Below are 22,620 nucleotides of genomic sequence, written 5' to 3' on the forward strand. Positions count from 1 at the left end.
GGCCAAAATGTCAACAGTTTAGCATTACTGTTCCTCTAAAATTCCTTTAAAGTTAACTGGACTGGTTCCAACCAAACATGCTTAAGAAGCCAGTTGTGAACCATATACAGCTGATACTCTTGCTAAGATTTCACTTCCCCCTAAGCTGGGCATGCAACTTTACAATGCACACTATCATCCTAGACTTTGGGTTAGTTATGTTTCTACTTCTAACGAAGTTGCTATCCATGCATATTCAGTAGGGTTCTTTTTAAGTAAATGTTCATCAGGTCAGATTGCACAGCCTGCTCCCACCATACAAAATGATCATAATGTAATCTTAACTGGACTTTTTATGTACAGGTAGGCCTTGATTACTGCAGTTAATGAATCCCACAAAACGATCGCATTGTTGGAATTCACACTATTCAAAGTGATATTTCTATGGAAGATATGGTAATTGGTTTCAGCTCAATGGAAATAGGCAATGAAAATTTTTAATCATAATTTTTATATGTATATAAATGAAATATTATATAAAGGATAACAAAAATGTAATTATAATTTAAATTTGTGGTTAACAAAGTCACAGAGTAGTAATGGAAAGCAAAATAAAAACAAAAAACATTTACCATAGATTCACACATTGCAACATCTCGTCCTATTTCAGTGTTGCTATGACCACATTCATGTCCTTCAATTACATTACATTTTTGCTCTAATGTAATAATGAGCCTCTTCTTTTTTAAACTTGTACTGTTTTCCTCTGACAGAATCTTCCTTTTCTCCAGTTTGCACACACGAAGATTAGCAGCATTTAAAACCACAACCACAAAGGCACACGTACTAGCCTCAACTGTGCACGCACAAGCCTCACACTAACTGAATGTTCGGTCACATTAAATACGACCTGGTATTAATTTACAATTTACACTAAATTGAATATAGCATTATTCAAACTCACACGAATCGCAACTTACCTGTGTTTCTGACATTTATTACCCAGCTTTTCAGTAGAAACATAACTATCCCAAAGTCTAGGATGATCTTTAGTTCAGTCCTCTCAATATCTTGTGCCTAGTCTTTTAACTGTAGGTAAAAGTGAAACTGGAAGAAAATCACTGGGGGATTATAAACCAGTCTGTACAAATTCATCACAGCTCCCATCATGAGCCATGCAAATACAAAACAAATCATTCCTACTCTGGATGTTCACTCAGAAACGCTAAATGCAGTGTCTGTAGCGTGATCATTTAATGAAAGTTTGAGCCTTATGTTTTCTCATTAAGTTATTGTCATGGGAATCCTTTGGAAGATTTGGACCATGAATAGACTGATGTTCCTCCCGGAGACAGTGCCCATAGAATCTTTCTCTCTTTTTTTAAAAGTGCAGAAGGAAAACCAATGATAATTGAGGGGGATTGCAGTCAAGTTTCTATTCCTTCCTTGATTCCCAGCAGCAATCTTACTGATTTGTCTTTCGGAGCTGGCTGCACGATGCTGAATAGGTTTCCTCAAATAAGTCTTGAAGAATATGAAGCTATTTACTCAAAGCCCTTGTAGTTAATGGCAAATGAGCACCAGCAATGGGCTTTGTGAGAAATGTTTTGACATCCTTTTAATGCAGCTGTAGAAATTCCATTCAGATCATTGATGGCACTCCAAGTTAAGATTCTGTGGACTTTAGATCCAGCATTTCAACTTATTCACAAATTTGCACAACACAGAATGAAAATTGAGATTTTGGGGGATCCAGTGTCTTACTTTAGAAGAGACCAGAAGATTGCCTGTATCTCCTCAACTGTCCTTCTGGGCACTCCACTAGTTCAGGATCTCCTACATGTTAAACTTTAGACTTCTAAAGTCTTTTAAAGATTTTTCTATATCTCTTAGCCCAAAAACACACAGAAAAAAAAAAAAAAGGAGGCCCTGGGAAAGAGATTTCCTAGGAAGAGGCTGTTGGTTGACTAGAGGAAGGAAAGGGAAAAATGATCTGGCTTCTGGGCTTGCTCATTGGAAAATAACTTTCCAATTTTGCCCTGCCATCACCTAGGTGCTTTTATAGTGCAGACTTCAATTTACACTCTAGGCAAACCAAAGTCATTGCTGATTTGGCTCTGAACACATAACAAAAAACAGGCTAATAAATCTGCTTAAAAGTTTAAATTCATTATAAGAGTAGCAAGCAGAGTCGTTGGGAGCTGTGTGGCATATAAATTTCATTAATAAAAAATAAAAAAATAAAGTGTGTATTTGTGTCTCTGTGCATGAGAGAGAGACAGAGCAATCTCTTGATGTGCATGTAAGTTCATTCTTGGTCCACCCTCTTCGTGAATTGATCTATCAGTAAATCCAGTAGTGGACTGTTTCATCATTTTTCCAGTTACTTGAGGTAGAATGGTTTCATCTCCAGCTCCCATGAAATGGTGCACTGCTGAACTGACTTAAAAAAAAGAGGAAAAAAACAGAAAAAGTAGGTAGCTCAGGGAAAGGAAATTATTAATTAAAAGAACTGTTGGGTTTCAATGCAGCAACTTTATATTTGCAAGGCTATTTATTTATTTATTTGTTTGTTTGTTTGTTTGTTTATTTGATTTATATAGCCGCCCATCTTATGTAGCATAACTCTGGGAAGCTTGCAATGTTATAACAACTGCACTATTGTACTTTTTTTTTTTTTAGATTTAGAGAACAGCAGGACAGGAAAGGAATGAATTTTTATATTAAAGTTGGTTGCTGTACCTGCATGTATGTGTGTTTTGATGCTTTAACTTTGCATATGTAAATTCAGTTTAACTTTGTGTGTAAATATATAATGTGTGTGTGCATCACACACACATGTTTAGTAGGACCTACCCACAGGAAGACAAGTGATTGGCAATAATTTCTTGGAGCGGAAAGGTGTGAGGGCACAGAAGCAGGGGAGTTGTCCAGTGGGAGGATAAGGTAACCTCCTCTCCAGACTGAATGCCTTGTAAGCTGTTGCCAAAGCATCTTGATCCAGACAGGCTTGTCCTAAACTGGCATAGAGTCAGGTCAGCCTGAGCAGAGGAGAGGAACAGCTTAAGGGTGCAGTGTGGGTGTGCTTGAAGTCCTCTCTATAGATTAAGATTAAATCAAGGGCAGCTGATCCTCTTGTGCCATCCTCCATCCTTTGGAGAAGAAAGTTGTCAGGAATTTTCTGGAAGGACCATGCTTGGCAGAGTTTGTCTCCCAACAGATGCCAGGGTAATTAAAGTCTCTCATCATTATGATTTCATGCCTCTTTGGCAGATCTGCAATTTGCTTTTGAAAGGCATCATCCACTTCTTCTCCTTGGTTGGGTGAGCGATCGTAGAGACCAAGAACAGTATTTTATTTGTTCCTCCACATATTTTAACCCCCTCTACGGCACTGCTGAGTTCATTCATTTGGGTTTTCGAGTAGAAACTTTTGTATACAGTACCATTCCTTCTCCTTATCTATTGCTTTTACTCCTTTTAAACACATTGTATCCTTCATTTCCAGCCATGGGAGTCATCCCACCAGGTCTCCATTATATCATTAAATCATATGTCCCTTCCTGTATTAAGAGGTCAGTCTAATCTTATTTCCCATGCTCAGAGTATTAGTGTATAAAAAATGGAGGCTGAGCTTTATGAACCAAAGTTCTTTCTCATGTTTCACTGAGTGGTTTAAAGAGGCCTAATTTCAGCAATGCTCCCAATTTCTACAGTGTAGTAGTTTTTGTCTTAGGTCCTTATCTCAGGGTTTAAGTTTTTGTTTCCGCCTTCTGCAGGACTTCCTACTCAAGCTTGCTATGCTTTGGCCAAACACATTTCTACCAGTTCTTATGAGGTGCAATCTATCTCATACCAGCAATCCATCATCTAGATAAGTTAACCCATGGTCTCAGAAACCAAATCTGTCACATCAATATCATTTGTGTAGGGAGTTGCTGACTAGCATTATTTTTTCTCTTTCCAATTCTCTTCCACAGATTGGAAGGATGGATGAGAATTACTACCTGAGCCCCAGGATCAAGCTTCTTTCTAATTTTTTCAAAGTGATAGAACAGTTGTAGCTGTTATTTTGCAGTATAATTGATCACCATAGGTATTAGCAGAAAGGGACAATTGTCCATGGACTTGATAAGTCTTGGAAAGACACTTCACAGGCCACTGAGTATGGTTGGCATATATTTGCTTCAATTCTGCACAATGGTGAATCATCAACTACTCTCTTTATCATCTTATAGGGAAAATTTGCATCCTCTCTGCCCTTTAGGGAACCATTCTTGTATCTTCCATTCTTTAGTGTCTCTTTTTCTTCTCTGAACACTCAGAGCTTTTTTCATCTGCAAGTTGAAATTCTGAAAATTGTTTCTGAATTCCAGCGCTCCAGAATATCTTCTGTCTGGTGCTTCTGCCTGTCACTCTTATCCACTGGGCTTGCTCCACTGGAGTTTTATTGTCTGTCTTATGGAGAGTTGCTTTCACTTTCAGTTTCTGTTGTTGAACTTCTTTCTTTGAACTAATAAATCCTCATCCTTTCTCATCAGCTGAAGTGTAGCCATTTGCTGCTCCAGTACTTTAACTTTTTCTTGACAACTATGAACTTGCACTTCCATTGTTTTCAAGCAGAAAGACAAATTGCCGGCCACAGTTCACAGACTCCTGTCCATTCATCTACAGTGGAGTCCTTGGTGCTCTCTGAGCTTGGTTGTTTGCTTGCAGATGTTTCTTACCTGACTAGGTAACATGGGTAATGAAACATCTGCAAGCAAACAACCAAGCTCAGAGAGTACCAAGGACTCCACAGTTCAACCCTGAGCTGCAAATATTCTCTTCTATTGGACATTCATGTACACTTGACTTCTTAGGTCACCACCATAGAAAGACTTCTGTTTCCTTTTGTTCCCTTCTCAAGGTCTCATATTCCCTAAGTATAACTCTTGAGCTAGGGAGAAATTTTGTTAGGAACTTCCCCTTAAATGCACCTGCTGTATTCCCTGGCAAATTCTTACTGGTCCTTGTTCTCTCATGCAGTGGGCCCTGTCTCACAATCTCTACTTACTCAACAGGCAGTAGCCATTCAGTCATCCACACTGGACCATCAGCAACTCTCAGGACACACCACTTGCAATCAGCACCAAAACTTCTGAAAATTGTTATTTTTTAAAAGTTAATTTGGAGCATTTAGAATGCTGTTTATGCCTTTTAAAACACATTTTCATATTTTCTGCTATGAACATATCTGTTGTATTTCTTCTTTGAGCATGCATGTGCTTCAGCATAAATCTTCAAAGACATTCCTAAATGTCTAAAGGCCATTGTCTTCAGTCTCACTCCATATTTATATGTTATCCATCCCACCAAATTTATAAATTCAAAATTGAATACTGTCATTTGAAATGCAGTTAAACATATAACCATTCTATAGCTCAAATTAGGAAGTCAAAACAAGCATCCATGAATAATGCAGTGGCAAACCACTTCCATATTGTTGCCAAAAAGCCTTAAAGGAAAATCTCCATTAAATCAGGAGTTCAGCTCATCTTAAAGGAGATTATAGCTTTACTGTAAAACCAGTATATCCATTCAAAACATTAAAAATACCAAAGAAGGCAGCAGCCTCTGCTTTCTTGCCCACTTGCCAAATTCAGAGCAGACAAGTATGTAATACATTTTTTTTCCTGAAAGGCTATTAGCCATTTTCTGAAGAATTTTCCAACAATTTAAGACCATTGCTTATGAGACCCTACTCCTTCCAGCAAAAGGATGGTAGCTTCTGGAAGAGAAAGGACATGCCCGAAGATCCTAATGTTTCATCTGTGTATGAATGAAAAGCACAATTCAGCTTCCAGATGTGCTTTGACAATTCACACTTGCTAGCTTTGCCTCCCAACATCCCTGCATTTGGAGCGATACATAAACACATATGCTAGCATTCCATTTGATTGGGAACTTGTGTACTTTCCCTAATTTCTGCAGTCATGGGGCAACTATGAGTGAAATCTTTTGAGATGATTCTGCTTTGCAAGGGGTAGGAAGAATGGTGTCTCCTTTTCTGACTGGTAGATAGGGCTTACTGGTTTCTTTCTGCATGAGTGGAGAGGGGAACCTCCAGTGTGGCCCCTTTTCTCATTGGCAGATCCCGAGTGAGTTTACCTCTGTTTCTTTATGCCTTCCTTCACTGGTATTCCTCCTTTCTCCAAAGTTGCCATAAACTGATCAGTCCAATCAGCATACACCAGGATCTAGTATGTTCAAAGCCTGCTAATAAATTATATTTATATATATATCTATAGGTTTTTGATAAGTGGGAACAGTTGGAATCAATACCAAGTTACAAAGTAAGACAGCAATGTTTCACAGGAAGTCCTATAAGAATTCCTTTATTTGTCAGAGCAGAGAGATTCCGTAATATCTGGAAGTAAGAAGCCAGTTTTATGATGGAAAAATATGAATTTTCTTATAACTACAATTAATTAATCATGCTGCCAGTGTCAGGTTCCCTGCTCACTCTGCAAACAAAGCCAGACAAAACTATCGAGAAAGGCTGCTTAGGCCACCATTTCAGCTCAGAGAATTTCCCAGCAATGTCCTCGTTGATATGCTCTCTCTCCTTTTCTGATTCCTAGGTGTGCCAATGTTATCGGTGCAACCAAAAGGAAAGCAGAAGGGTTGTGCGGGCTGCAATCGTAAGATCAAGGACCGCTACCTTCTGAAGGCCTTGGATAAATACTGGCACGAGGATTGCTTAAAGTGTGCCTGCTGCGACTGCCGCCTGGGAGAGGTTGGATCAACACTTTACACAAAAGCAAATCTCATTCTCTGCCGCAGAGATTACCTGAGGTAAATGTATATCTATACGTATGTTTGGCCTTTGATTATCTTGCTCAGCTTAGCTGCCTTGCTCTGACTATATAAAGTAGATTTAGCTGTATGGATAAGACTTCTGGTTGGATGTGACCAAAAGGGTGCTCAAGTCCAGGGTGGGTTTTTGGTCTTCTCAAAGGAAGGTACTTTAAATGACAGAAGGTATTTAGCATGTTAGTTTTTGGCAAGCTATGTAGTACCTGCAACAAGGGGAGGTGGGGATCAGTGGGACAGCTAGGGCCATGGGGAGAAACTCTATTCAGACCCTCGTGTCATGAGTGGACAAGAAGCTGTTTGCCCAACTGCTAAAGCCTAAAGCTGGTTTAATAAAACACAGTTCCTTTATTGACCTAATATGCTGTATCTCTACCTCCCAAAAAATCCACCATATTATGGCTTAATGTGATGGCCTGGTTCAACAATATGGTAAGACCACAGCCAGATTTCCACAATACTGTAGCCCCAATTGAAACCACCTAGCCACAATTTAACCTAATGTACATGTTGTGCAGACTCAACCAATATGTAATTAATGTGTCCCTATGTGGGCGAGAGTCAAGTTTTGTTATTTCTTTATAGGAGATAATCAAAACAGATTTTCCTGCAAAACAGAACTACCATTAACTCTTGAAGCAGTCTTCCTGCAATAATTGGTTTGTTAACAAAGTTATTTTCAGAATAATACAAAACTCAAGATCTTGAAGCAAAATTGAATTATGCACATGTTCTGTGCAGAAATGTCCCTTTTATATAGCAATCAATTTACCCCTTTCTTAATTAAACTGTAGCTTGTATTTTCCTAGAAATGCTATCTTCAATGGCTTCCCGAAGCTCTTATTTAAATTAATATTGCTGAAATCAGTGAAACTGGCTTTGTTAATGGAGCTTCTGAAAATATCTCCATTTACTCAGAATATCTATATGTGAATTTGGTGGATGCCAATAGAAAGCAGCAATTGCCCTTTCTTTGATTCATTAGTAGAAATTCTATTCTATTTCACCAAAAATAACTCAACCAGTTCAGTAAACAAATATATAAACATTACAATGAAAAAAGTACATCAAGGTACGCCCAGTGGAAATGCCATAATTCAGCCATGAAATACTATTTAGTTTCCTTTCTATTGTTAGGACAAACAGGATAGATAATATACAAACAATAATACAAATAATAAGTTAAAAACCATGCATAAAATATCCATAATGTTTGATGGTCTATACTATGATTGCATTCCTAAACATATTTACTCAGGAGTAAGACTCACTGAACTCAGCAGGAGAATAGCAGATCAGGAAAAATTTAACCACCTGCTTTGGGTGGCAGATATCCAGGAGTTTTATACCTATTTATTGTTTTAAATCCATAGAAAAAAATATTAGATCAACCCAGGATCCGCTGAGATTTGTAATACTTTCTAAAAAGTAGAAAGTGGATAAAGGTCTTTTCAGTTTTCCTTTAACTTTTCAAAAAGATCTGTGCACTTCTGATGGCCACAGATGCTTTGAAGAGTAGACACTCTTTTTCCTGTCAGTTTTTCCTGCCATGGATCTGCTGACAGTAATGTGGATGGACAGATGGATCTGCTGGCTACCAGTGGAATTTATAATGGAATTCTTTTCAGCCCTGCTGATTAGAATTACAGAAAATTAAATTGTGAAGGCATTAGGGCAGTGTTTCTCAACCTTGGCAACTTTAAGACATGTGGACTTCAACTCCCAGAATTCCCCAGCCAGCATGCATTAGGAGAACAGAGATTTGCCAGATAATAAAATGACCTTTTAAAATAGCACTATCAAATCCATTTCACCACTACATAGTTGGAAGTGACCTCAAAGATCTTCTAATCTAAACTAATCCTTGCTCAGTGTAGGATCTGCCAGAGCATTTTCTACAGCTGGCTACTCAGACTCTGAAGACATCCAGTGAAGGGGAGCATACCACTTCATGAGACAACCTTTCCACTTGACAACTCTTACCATCAGGAAATTCCTCCTGATATTTAACATGAATCTACTTCCCTATATTTTCAGTCCATTGGTTCTGGTCCTCCTCTTGGGGCATCAGAAACTATGTCTACTTGCTCTTCTTTTTGACAACCTTTAGATATTTGAGACTTCATCATATCTCTTCTTGTCTTCTCTTCTGCAAGCTAACCATACTCAGTTCTTTAACCATTTCTCATAGGACTTAGGTTCTAGTCTCCTCATCATCTTGATGGCACTCCTCTGAACTTACTTTAGTTTGTCAATGTCCTTTTTAGACTGGACCCAGAACTGTAACCAGTATTTTAGATGGACCCTGAGAGAGTAGAGTAGGATAATTATTTCCTGTGATTTGAACTCTGTGTCCCACTAATACATCTCAAAGTCATATTTGCCTTTTTAGCAGCTACTCATGTTCACCTTGTGATTTAGTGGGACACACAGATCATTTTTACATTACTATTGCCAAGCCAGGTCCTTCTCACCCCATACTTGTCCCTTTCATTTTTCTTCTCTAGATACAGAACTTTACATTTCTCCCTATAAAAGCTTATCCTGATTGCTTTGGACCACTGTTCAAACCTAGCTAAAGGTTTTTGAATTGTCTTTTTCTCTTCTAAAATGATAGGTATAGTACTCCTAGTTTTGTGCAATCTGCAAATTCCATAATTGTCCCCTCAACCCCCTCATCCAGATCATTAATAAAAATGTTGAACAGAATATTGATCAGGACAGAGGCCTGTGTCACTCCACACAATGCTACTCTCAAATCTCATGTGAAGCCATTTATGCGTAGTCTTTGGGTGCAGGCATTTTGCCAGTCATGTATCCATCTAAAAATTGTTTCATTTAGTCCATATTTTACTAATTAATGAATGAAGATATCAGGGAGGTATCATTGGATATTTCACTGTGGTCAATGTACACACGTTCTACCATTATTTATTTATTACAATATGTATTAACTGCCCCAATCACTTGAAATTGTGGGTGGTACGACAAGCAGGGAAAGAGAGCAAGGAATACACACATACAGATGCGTGCCCCCCCCCCGACACACAGAGCAAATATAACATACCTTCAGAGGAAGCATGCCCCAGAGTGTGAGGGTTTAACTGAAAAGTCCTACTACCTGGTCAACACCCCATGACCTCTTGAGTAGGTGGGACCCTCAGGAGCCCTCTCTAGATTTTCATATTGGTGGACAGATAGTTCTTGCAATATATATCTTGTTTCAGGCTGAGCATGCAGATACCAACTTGATTTCCAAATAGTTTACTAATGAGTAGCAAGCAGTCACACACAAGGCAGGCAGAGAGCTGCCATGAGGGAATGCACACACGCTGCAGAAACGAGGCCTTGCCTGAGAACAAAATGGGTAGAAACGTCAGTACAGAGCCAGAATAGAACCCGGCTTCAGAGATGGAAGCATACAGTAGTCTAGTCACCAAGGAAGTTGGTTGAAGAGCCAAGGTTGAGGATGCAAGCAGAAATCAAAGCACAGGAGCGTGAATCTAAGGTCGATGCAATTATTCCCAATAAGTGACCGGCTGCTGGTGGCTGCTCTGCTTGGCTCTCCAGACTTCCCAATATATCCTTGGGCTGCATCCTCTTCCAGGATGATCAGATCCCTCATGAGCTGACTCCCCTCACCTTCTCCTGTTGATTGCTTGCTGAGCAGCCTCAGGTGATTGTCATCCTCTAGATTCTGTAAGTAATCAATCTGCTGGATCAGGCCCTCAGCCTCTGACTCCTCTGAGTAGGGCTTAATAGGTGTCAGCCTTGCGAGGTAGTCCAGACATGAAGTATGCCCAGATGAACTAATTATACTTTATTCTAAGGTTACATTAACAGACTCTTGCAAGTCTGTTGCATTTCTCTCCCTTCCCCCCATTACATTTCTTCCCTGTCACCTTTCCAGCCCAAGAAACTAGGGAATATCCCTTCTGAGACATTTGCCATGCCCACATTCCTGTTGCAGGCTAAGCTGCCTTTTTTCTGACTGTTGCCCTGGCTGTGGCTCTTCCCACTGTCTCCCAAGGTCATTCCCACATACCATTACATCAGGTTATAACCAGCACTTTGAATTGGGCCCGGAAGCCTACCGATAACCAATGCAATGATTTTAATGCTAGTGTTATTATCCAGTAGTGGATCTGACCTATCAGTAGTTTATCTGCCACATACTATACCATCTGCATGACTTGCACCAATGACAAATCCATGCTGTCTCTTAATGATGATATCAAATACTGTTAAGAAGTCTAATAGGACCAAGAGGAGCACACTTCCTTCATCTTTGTCCTGGTGAAAGTTGTCTGCCAGAATGATAATTTCCTAAGATGAGAAGTTGGGAGACTGAACAAAAGTTGTCAACTGCAGCCACATCAAGAGAAGGCTTTTTCAAGACAAGGCACACCATTGCTTTTTTCAAGGCAGGTGGACTAGACATTTTGTCCCACCCATCCTTCCTTAGAAGGGCGTGGGCCACTCTGAACAGGGCCAACCAATGGGACACAATAAGTGTGGAGAGGAATTGAAACCGTGCTACTCATTTATCATGTGTAGGCTTGAACATGTTCTTTTAGAAGCTCTCAGTCATGTCCACTTTTAGTCTTTCACTTAATTTTCTTTGACTCTTCAGTAGGATACCAACTCAGTTAGACTCCTGCCCTTGTGGAGTTCTGTGGTATCTGTGATCCTCAATTTGACCAGAAAGTGATCTGACCATGGCAAAGGAGGGATGTCAATATTACAGTAAAACCAGTTCAGGCATGTATCTGCCCACCTGTGTTGGAGCTATATGACTTGTGACAAACCCATGGTTGCCATGGAGGCCATGAACTTATTAACTACAGTGGACCCTCCTCCAGGACATGGAGTTTGAAGTCACATAAAACCAGAAGTTTGGAAACTCAAGTACCAGCCTTGAAATGAGCCAGGGGTTCAGGGGCAGCTAGGCAGACAGTAAACTAGCAGCCACCGTAGCTGGTGTCTGTGGTTTACAGAGTGTGCACTGTTCCTCTCACCATCTAAAGCAATGACCAGTGGTCCAGAAGCAGTGTCTGGTATTCCAATACCCTGTCCCAACCATTGCCTTCCATGTCATGCCTTTGGTATTGATGGCAACCTTGATACTTTTCTTCATGCTCTTGCAGTCATCCATGGTGTCGGCTGCCAAGTTTATCACCATCTGAGGACAGAAACTCTTTTGCATCAGCTTTCCAGCTGGTCTGGAGCTCACTTCAGTGTGATATTCTCTGGTTCTGCCAATCCAAATCTTCTCTGACTTTGCTCTCCCACTCAACATTCTCAATCCATTCTCTGATTTGTACCCTTCACAGTTAAATCAAATGCTCATTTTCCCTTTTATCAAGCTTCTAACTTTCACCAACACATTCTTCTCCACCACAACCACTTAAAAATGCTATACCCCAAAGTAAAATCCTGCACTCACAACTAACAGCTAACACAGTAATTACCTAAAACTAACACCTAACCCAAATGCTGACTTAAACAACAAATCTGTCCAAAAGAGAGAGATTCCTCTGGCATGACTTGAAGATGACAAATCTATGCTGGCTCTTGTTAATTATTGCACTCCTATTTAGGTGCTCACAAACATATTGCTTGAGCAACTTGTCCAGTATTTACCTATTCATTTATTAAATTTGTACCCTGCCATAATCTACAAAGGACCTCTTTGGTCATCCATATAATAAACGTAACAGCAAGAAGACTAAAATGACCATGGTACAAAACTAAAGCTAATGAATAAAAAAAAAGGAAAAGAACCACAACAGGAAAAACAACAGAACACAGCAGAAAAGAAAACAAAAAACCATGGTGAGATCCCACCAAACACCCTCTGGAAGAGCTCCATTTTCACTTATTTCCAGAAGGCTAGTGCCAAAGGTATAGGCATCAAGCTGACAGATCTGTAATTTCCCAGGTCCAGGTCCAGGTCCTCCTCCTCTTTTTTGGAAATTTGGGGTATTTATTCAAACTCCAATCTTCTGGGACCTTGCCAGTTCTCCAGGGGTGCTCAAAGATTACAGTTAGTGGTCCCTTGTTCCTTTAGAATTCGAGCATTCATCTGGCGCTGGAGACAAATTCATTTCAATCAGGTCAGTGCTCTTTCGCCCTCTCCTTCTCTGTCCTGAGCTGCAGACCCCTCCTTCCATTAGTGGCAGAGTGATGGCCAGCTAGGGCTTTGTTTCCCTTCTGAGAGATCATGCGACTCCAGCATCTATAGCAGCTGGGTGAATATTTGCCAGGAACAGGTCCCATGTCACACCTTATACACAGTGTCACGCTGTAGAATAGAGGTACTTAAATGACCTTTTCCACTCTCCTGTGAATTTGTAGCAGTAAAATACATGAAACATACGATGCTGCATAAATACAAGCAACTGAGAAAAATCTAACAGAGGGAAAACATTTGAGCATCTTCTGAAAGTCATTTCAAACTACCAGCTTGCTGCAAGGGGTGCTGCTGTAACTGGTCAGCTGGCAGTCCTGCAACTAAAGATGCACGCTGGAAATTCCGTTCAGGTTTTCTCCCCATTTGTAATTCATTAAGACAGAGTCGCACACTTCCCTTGGTTTCCCATATAGTTATAAAATGCCAGCATCGTTTTATATCAAATTGTGGGGATTTGGAACCTCCCTCTCTTTTTGGATGGTGAACAAGGATGCCACCCTCTTATTAGCTTTTTATCAGCATGGGGTCCTGGGAGGAGGCAAGATTATAGAAGCACCATGTTCCTTTCCTTGGACATTCTTTCCTTGGAATGTTGGCTTTACCAGTTTAGCTGTCAGTATAGGATGAGGCTGTTAATAGTCTTGTCTGTTTCCAGGGTGAAATCATTATCATGGGTATTGGAAGGCAGCACAGCTTTGACATATTAAAACTGTTTTTCATTTCATCTTAAATCCAATATCAAAAAAGTCCCTGAGCCTTATCTTCTGTATCACAGCATTGTAGAGAATCCCACTGCCACCACTTCTGACCCTCCACCTTGGGCTGGAAAAAAAAATCCCATCCTTCCACTATCCGCTTTTTCTCAAGAGACACACGTGCCCACTTCCTGGTCTACTGCTTGATCTTTTAGATGGCAATTCTATGCCCCCCAGGCCTGACTTCTTGCACACAAATGTCACGGATTGCACTGTTTCATTAGATGCCGGTGCAAAGCAAAGCATTTCTTCAAGGTGTCACACAGCCCTCTTAAATTACGCTGGTTCTCATCTTGGGATAGCTTTGCATATTACGAAGGAGTAACAAGGGAGAGCAAGCCAGCTGTCTTGCGTCTTCCCTTCCTTGGTGCTTTCTGTATGAGGAGGACACCCCAAGTCATCCTTGGATGAGATATGCAAGCTCCGACTCCATGGTTATCCAGAATATTCACAATTCCTCTCCCTCCATTGGTGCATCATTTGCAAAGCTTCTTAAATATTAAATGGAATTATGGTTAGTTGATTATTAGCTATGGTTGCATAATCCAGCTAAGTTTGTCACAGTTGAGACTCTCTGACATCAAACATTAATCACAACCTAGTCCCATTCCACTAGTCACAAGTAACGTTTTCTGGACTCTGTCTAGTGCCTTTATGAATGTTATGAATAATTTTTTGCTGTTTCTTATAGGGGCCATCAAAAATCAGCCTTTCAAGTCTACTACATAAGCACAGATTTGCACAGACATTTTTTCCAAAAAAATACTTCTGAAATTCTTCTTGAACTTAGGCATGTAGACAGTTATCATGAATGTCAGCAAAGTTTTTGTTCAGGGACTTTGTTGCTTTTTCAGGAAGTAAAATATACTCCCCCCCCCCTCATCCTCTCTTCCCCCACTCCACCCCCCTCAGATTTTGGCCACTTCACCGTGATTTTATGTTTCGCATTACTTGTTTTTGGGGCTTACAGCAATAAAAGGGCAGTCAGGAAAACCAGAGGAAAAACTCTGCATTTTGAAGGATGCAGATGACCTGTACATTTTTGGTTTCAGAGCTCCATGCATCCTCCCCTTAGAATAGGAAGTGGCCACCACAAACTCCAGCAGTTGTCCCCAAAGGATATTTTGAATAATGCAGAAGGTGATATTATTAAATACATGATAACTGTTGAATGATTTAAATTAATTTAAAGCAAATTGAAAGTAAACTAAACTTAATTTTTCTTTTTCCACACTCAGGGGCATTCTCAGGAGGATCAAAAAAAGGCAGGATGACAGCAACTGCTCAACTGAAGACCCACCTCTTTTTGATGCATGGGTTGAGCAAACAGTTGTAGCCACTATCTTGACTTTTTTGCCCTCCCATGGATACCCCTGCCCCCATCCATATTGGAATAAGCCCTTTACTGTGCCACTTAAAGGTCAAAGTGCACTCCTGCTTTAATGTTTTACTGGAACATCATTTGCTTTGTCCCACTCAGTATACGAATAGAAGACTCCCCTAAGAAATTCAAGACTGTTTTTTCGAAGTGTGAAAGATTCACATAAGCAGGCATATATACTAACTGTTCTTAAGTTCCAGACTGTTAGCATAAAACTACTATTGATGTGAAGACCTGCAAATGTGGGTTAACATTTAGAAAATATCAGGCAGCTTGAGACAGAATTTTGTGAACCCTTTGTCATAGAGGATGATAGGTGGTGGTGGTGGTGGTGGTAGTGGTAGTGGTCAAGGTCATTGGTACTCAGGGATGCTAACTTTCAGCACACTAAGAAAATATTTTATGTGACAGTTGTTGATGCTGGTGAAAATACTGTTGCATGCTATATTTATGATGAGGCTGGATCAAGGTTTAATAAAAGTGCAAGATAATCAATGTAGCCAAGATAAACTAGAGGAAATGCCCCTGCTAAGTGTATGTGCCACCTCAGAATCTTTTGTGTCAGTTAGGAATCCCTCAGGAATTTTCCATCTATAGTTTCCCACAGTATTCCTCTCTAGATCTGCATTTTGTCACAAGTCTGACAGGTGAAGGGAGTTGAGATCTTGAGATAGGATCTTCGCAGCCTCTCTCTCTGGCATCCCTGGGGAGGCAACTTTTCTCCTATCTTATTATTAAGCTGATGAGTTTGTTTATTCATTGGATTTAGGTTATTATTTGTTAGATTTATATCCCATCTTTCATATAAGAGCTCAAGTCAACAGACATATTTTTTCTTCACAACAGCTGTAGAAGGTAGGTTGGCTGGGAGAGAGTGATTGGCCCAAAATCACCTAGGGAGCTTCCAGGGCTGCAGATGGATTAGAAATGTGCTGTCCCTGCTCCTAGACCAATACGTTAACCACTACACCACAGTGGTTTTCAGTGAAGATGATTTCAGGTGGTCATTTCCCTTCCACCTGACAGGGTCAACATGCCTGATGTCAAGGTATAGCTCCCAACTGACAGATTGATTATGTGCCATCAAGTCATTTTCAACTCTTAGTGATCACCTAGATAGCTCCCCAATAGCTCTCTTGGTAGACAAAACTCCTCTTTGTGCCAAATGGCATAATTTACAACTTCTAAACTGGCATGATATCTCAGGGGTTGTGTTGCACTGTCAATCCAACAGCATAGGTCACCCTTGGACAGTGCTAGATAAGTCAACTGCTACATATTAACATTCATTTTCATAGAATTTGTCTTTCATGGGGAGAGCAATCGTAGTTGTTGGTTGGATACCCTGAGGAAAATATGTCATTGCCCAACCACCATGGCTCTGTCTTGATTCAGCTGAATAACTGCATTCTATCTAGTCTACCCTCAACAGTTGCATAGTGTCTTCTTTCTTAGTCTGGCCTTAATAGTTCTGTCAACATTCCATTTCAATTTGTAGTGAGCTTCACGATCCCCATGGGTGAAAAGTGTTTACTGTAGCCCCTGTGCCTACTTTGATTACTGTCTGTTCAAAGTAAGACCTTGATTCTCGAAGTGTATCATTTCAATCTGCAAAGGAGGTACATTCAGTAATAGCTCTTCTTTCGACTACCATTTCTAAGGAATCTTGGTGAATGAAATTAAATGGTCACCAACCACAGCCCTGTATGTAGACTCTGTATCATCAAAAGTAGGTGCCAACATTTGTAAAACTTGGGCTAATCTGTCAGAGTAATTCATACAAGTGACTGTCGTGTCTGTGTTCAGTACAGCTGAGAGATTTCTTAGGGCAGATGATGGGGAGGGGATATTGTGTATGTAACTGCTGCAGAAAAGAGCACTAGGCAAGTATAAGGAACTTCTAAAGAGAATCAGTCTCTTAATAAAAAACACACATTAATGTTGATTGAAACAGTAGCGAAATTAACATTTCCCAAACAAATTGCCAATATGACTGCTTTTCACAGTGTTTTAAGTTACACTTGTGATGTTTTAAGGAAGAAATGCACAGTATGAACGTGTCAGGAACATGCGACTGCAGAACTTTGCATGTCAGTGGCAAATGCATTGCTGTATAATGTGCAAAATAGTTGCTACTTTTTCTTATTCCATTAGCCTTATTCATGTACTGCTTCTTTGTAGATAATTTGTGGCTTGAAGCAGGAATGGGACAATGCTGCTAGTTCTACCACTCCCTTCAAACCCTTAATGTCCATAGGATGACTAAGGTTTTCTCAATGAATCTCCTGACCTATAGAGGTTCCTTTCAGCCGTGGTCGTGCTGTGGTGCTCACAGGTGCCAAAGTACTGCAATACACTGAGGGATTACATACAATACACCCCTGGATAATGGCCCCAGCACCTGAGATATTGTTCAGGATTTCCCAGGGTGTGAGGAAATGTAGACCTGGCCTCAGGAATGGGGAAGGAATGAGTAATCCATTAAGGGAGGACTTTTGGAAAAGATTACTCAGTCCTGAGAAAGAGGAGAACATGAGAAAGAAGTTTAAAAGAACCCTGCCTTGACTTGTATGGTATAAGATGGGGCAGAGAGAAACTGACAGGCTTTCAATATGTGGTTATTCTACCCTACAGCAATAAAGGTCATTCCTGTTTCTTGACCTGGCCTACCTCAAAAAGCTGATACTGTGAAACTTAGCACTTGAAAAGGCTGCAGACCTTACATGCTACCTTATCAAATAAACAGAGAGCAGGGCTAGTCTAGAAACGTGTCAAAATGAGGACCATGGTTATGTTCCTGCCTCAAACTGTTTGCAAATAATGTGACTGAATAATATTTAAATAGGTTTAACATTTTTCAAGTTTGGAATGATGCTCAACATTTGAAACCTTCTACAGCATCCATGTGTCTCTTGGCTAAGAATCTTTTTAGCTATACCTTTCATTGTTCCCCCCTTGGCAAATCTTCTCCATCATCCAGACTCCTATAGAGTTTGCAGTCTGTGTCAATTAATATTTATTGGTCCAGTCATCCAAAAATGATTGCAAAATATCTCTTTCCTTTTGCCTTCCTCATCACTATCCTCAGGCTATACACCTTCTGATTTGAAAAGTGCTGCCTTAATCCATAATGTGGGCCATGATGGCAGAGAAAGATGAGTATTGTAAACTACACACCTGGAAAGAGGCAGCAGACAGGAGAAGGCTGGCCTAAGATTTTTTTTTTAATCAGTAATTTATTAACACTTCTCAAGATCTGTAACTCTAACAATACATAATAATAAAAGAATTAAGAATTATGGCTAAAAGTAGAATAAAATAGAAATCCACAAAGTGATCAGTGCATTATGACATTAGTTCAAAATTCACTTTTTTAAAAAAATGTTGTGCTGATGAATACACAGAAAATGGAATAGAATTTTGTTGTATACATTCACTGGTAGTTCCAGTGAAGATTAAGAAGGCATTTTTAAGAACAATGCAGACCTGGGACACAGCTTGATCACATTTGGAGTTGGATGAATATAAGGACACAACTTGATCAGAATTGGTATTGCAAGAATCAGGAATCAAATACTTAATTATCAGTACTTAACTGCTGACAGGAGTTATACCAGTCCAGGTTACTTACTGGATAGAGAAAAGGCCTAAGTCGGCAGTGAGGCATGAAGCTTGTTCTTTCTCCCCATGCCACCACCGTTTCCATCTTTCACACACAAACTGGAGGTATGGCTAGTTGAAGTCCTTAGATCTCCTAAGGAAGCAAACTTGGCCCAAATGCAGAGTGTTCGGAGATGAATGAAGCAGAGTGTCAAGGTTCAGCCCAAGAACAACAATGAAGCAATCCAATACAGTTCAGTTCCTTTATTAACTTGCACTAATAGACAGAATCTCTAAAGGGAGATCATCAAAAGGGACGCAAAATGGTAAGACTAATGATCATGGATGTGCATCACAGACTGAACAAGTACCAGCAAACAATAGACAACCTCAAGGAACAACTAGAACTGTCCATGACCCCAGTGCGTACTAAGATACTGACTACCACCATCAAGAACACAGCCAGAAGACAAGCAGAGAAAAGAAAAACTAAACTTCAAACTAAACTACTCAAATTAAACCCAGGAAACAAAGAGATACCCAAACCAGACTGGGTAATCAACATGTCTAGCTGGCCACTATCCACTGCAGAACACAACATCCTCAAGAAAGGCCTCAGCTACAACATGGACAATGCTAATCAACTAGATTTCTGCGCAGCCCTAGAAGCAGCATTCAAAACAACAGGACTCATCTCAGAGACCCAAGAAAACATAAGGCAGACAATCATACCACAGATCAGAAGAACATGGCATCAACACCAACTCAAAGCAGAAGACAGAGCAGCCCTCAACAGCCTAAGGAAGGACCAAACCATCACCATCCTCCCAGCAGACAAAGGCCGTACCACAGTTATGGATAAATCTCAATACCTGCAAAAAGCCAACAAGTTATTAGAAGACAAAGAAACTGGCATCCCTGTTAATACCAACCCAATACAGAAACTAACTAAGAAAGGCCAGATCACAAAGGAAGAACAGTGGTGGATGAAAAGCAGTGGACCCATCCTCCCACGTTTCTATGGATGACCAAAAATACACAAGCCTGACATACCACTCCAACCAATTGCATCTTTACCAGGGACTCCAACTTAAAACATAGCGAAAGAACTGACAAAAAAGCTTGGACACCTCACAGAGAACAGTGAATATTCTATCAACTCCTCACTGCAGTGCCTCCAGAAAATCAAAGATGTGCACATAGATGAAGATGAAATTATGGCCTCATTTGATGTTACAGCACTCTTCACATCCATAAACCCAGAACTAGCGAAAGAATCCATATCAGCTGTAGTACACAACACACTCGACTTAACCAAATACACCCAGATCGAAATACCCAGAATCATGGACCTCATCAACCTCTGCCTCACCACCTATTTTCAATTCGATGGACAAATATACCAACAAATCAGAGGCACGCCCATGGGATCACCACTGTCAGGACTCATAGCAGAGATTGTAATGCAACGCCTAGAAGCTATAGCACTTCCTCACATACAACCTAAAATATGGATCCGGTATGTAGATAACACATTTGTTATAATAAAAAAGAAACAAATAGAGAAGACACATGAAACCATTAACAACATCTTCAAAGGAATAAAATTTACCAGAGAAGAAGAAAACAACAACACACTACCCTTCCTAAATATCCTCATCAGCAGAGGAAACAACAGGAAATTAGAAACCCAAGTTTATCGGAAGACAACCCACACCAAACAAGTACTCCACTACCAAAGCAACAACCCAACCTCCCACAAGAGGAGCTGTGTAAGAACATTATTCAAGCGAGCACAAACTCATTGCAGCAACCCAGAACAGCAGAAAAAGGAAAAAGACCACCTATACAACATCTTCCAACAAAATGGATACCCATGTAATTTTATCAAAAAGTGCCTGACCACTCAACCTACTACAACACAACCCACACAAGCCATGAAAAGGATCACACTGCCATACATCAGAAATGTCTCAGAAACCACCCACAGATTATTACAACCATATGGCATCTCTGTAGCACACAAACCAACAAAATCACTCCAAAACATCCTAAGTAAACCAAAAGACCCAGTTGCCCAAGAAGAAAAAACTGGAGTCATCTACAACATACAGTGTAAGGACTGTAACAAACACTACGTAGGACAAACAGCCAGAAGACTAGCAGAACGCATCCATGAGCACCAACTAGCAGTCAGAAGACATGATGAAAATTCCTTAATTGCACAACACATGGACAGACTCAACCACAGTTTTAACTGGGAAACTGTCAGCATTTTAGACCAAACTAAATCCAAAAATGCAAGAGAATTCTTGGAAGCTTGGTATTCAGACAAGGCAGCAATTAACAGACACATAGAGATAAACAGCATCTACATGAGACAAAAGACCAGAAGATCGCCTCACCAGCATTCAAACACCAGCAATCATCTCCAGCAATCATCACCCAGATAAGCAAAGGTTACCACCAGGCACACAATCAAGCAGTCAACATATGCTAATCAATGAAATGCCAGAAGAGCAAAACATAACCCCCACCCGCACCAGCACTGGCAAAGCAGGCCACAGCAGATAAATAGAGAGCAAACCTCATCCCATTTTAGCACTGAAGATGTTACCTAGCCAGGTAATGAAACGTTTGCAAGAACAGAACCAAGCTCAGAGAACCCCAAGGACTCCACAACTCAACCCTGAGCTACACATATTCGCCTCCACTGCAGACAGAATCTCGCTAGACTAAACCTATACTAAAGCAACTAGTATATATACCCCATGAGACTCTAGGGAGGGGCCGGCCTCATCCTCTTCATCTTCCCACATTCCTGTTGCGGGCTGAGGAGGCACTTGCCCTGGAATGTGTCTCCCTCCTCCTGACAACCTTGAACTCCCATTCCAGAAACTTCCCTGCACATGCCATTCATTACACAGAGAGCCCAATTCCTTAATCACAGTTTCAAACGACCAGATGTATTTCCACAAAACATCTTCACCAGACTTTGAGACATGGATATTGTCTTTCCTCTGTTATGTTTCCAGGACTTGATGAGATCTTGAGGGCCCGTGTTTTGTTGAATACTTTCTAGAATGCCATATAGTTTAATCTCAGTTTTTACTTTTCACAACCACAAAGTTGCAGCTGAGGCTACTCCTAAAATCTGGGCTGAATAAATTTCTTCTCCTACCCAGCCCTGCTGGGTTTCTGACACTATCAGTGGTACTAGAATCATGCAATGTAAGCAAGGCTTGTAGCTTTGCCATGTCAGAATGGCACTGATACGAAAGCAGTAGGATAAGAGCTTGAGCAAGATGCTGCTAGCATGGTCTGATGTCCACACAGATGTCTTCCTTCCTGATTTGTCCTTCACTTTGCTTGAACAAGCTGAGCAGAAGTCAAGGGCCCATTCTGTGGTAGCCAAGTATAATAGTCATCTTGTTAGAATACATTGGCTTTTGCATAACGCTTCAGATAGAAAAGCTGTACTACATTTTGTACAAAGCAACAATCTTCCTAAAATATGATACCTTAACTGAGGCTAACTATTCAGAGAATTTCTAAGATCTAAAGGCAAAAATAGATTGCGCTTGGCTTGTTAGTTGACTTTTTTATTATTTCCTAAAGCCTTCTGTTTAAGTGAAAAGCTTGTGTGGATTATATCTTTCAGTCGTTTGATGTTCTAACCTGCCTCTGGCATTTTCAGATTGGCTGTTTTGCTACTGATAATTTTGAAACTCTCCAAAGAGACCTCTGCTCTGTTCATGTGTGTTCGCATAGCATCTGCAAAACTCAAGTTGTGTTTTAATGCTAGTTGGAGCAGTTGCATCCCAGATGTCTGGAATCTGGCACTAAAAATATTGTGGT

General features: G+C 40.3%; 1 protein-coding gene across 1 annotated transcript in view; it reads left to right on the plus strand.

Moving 5' to 3' along the window:
* The first annotated feature begins 6,609 nt into the window (after positions 1-6,609).
* The window catches only part of LMO1 (LIM domain only 1), a 44,791-nt gene continuing 28,780 nt past the window's right edge, over positions 6,610-22,620 (plus strand). The window contains exon 1 of the mRNA XM_007426260.3: positions 6,610-6,815. Coding sequence (XP_007426322.2) covers positions 6,610-6,815 — 206 coding nt within the window. The remainder of the gene's footprint in view (positions 6,816-22,620) is intronic.

This window comes from Python bivittatus, unplaced genomic scaffold (genome assembly GCF_059951505.1).
Source record: "Python bivittatus isolate LINGU-HERP-01145 unplaced genomic scaffold, Pbiv_v1 ctg000480_np1212, whole genome shotgun sequence".
Lineage (NCBI taxonomy): Eukaryota > Metazoa > Chordata > Lepidosauria > Squamata > Pythonidae > Python > Python bivittatus.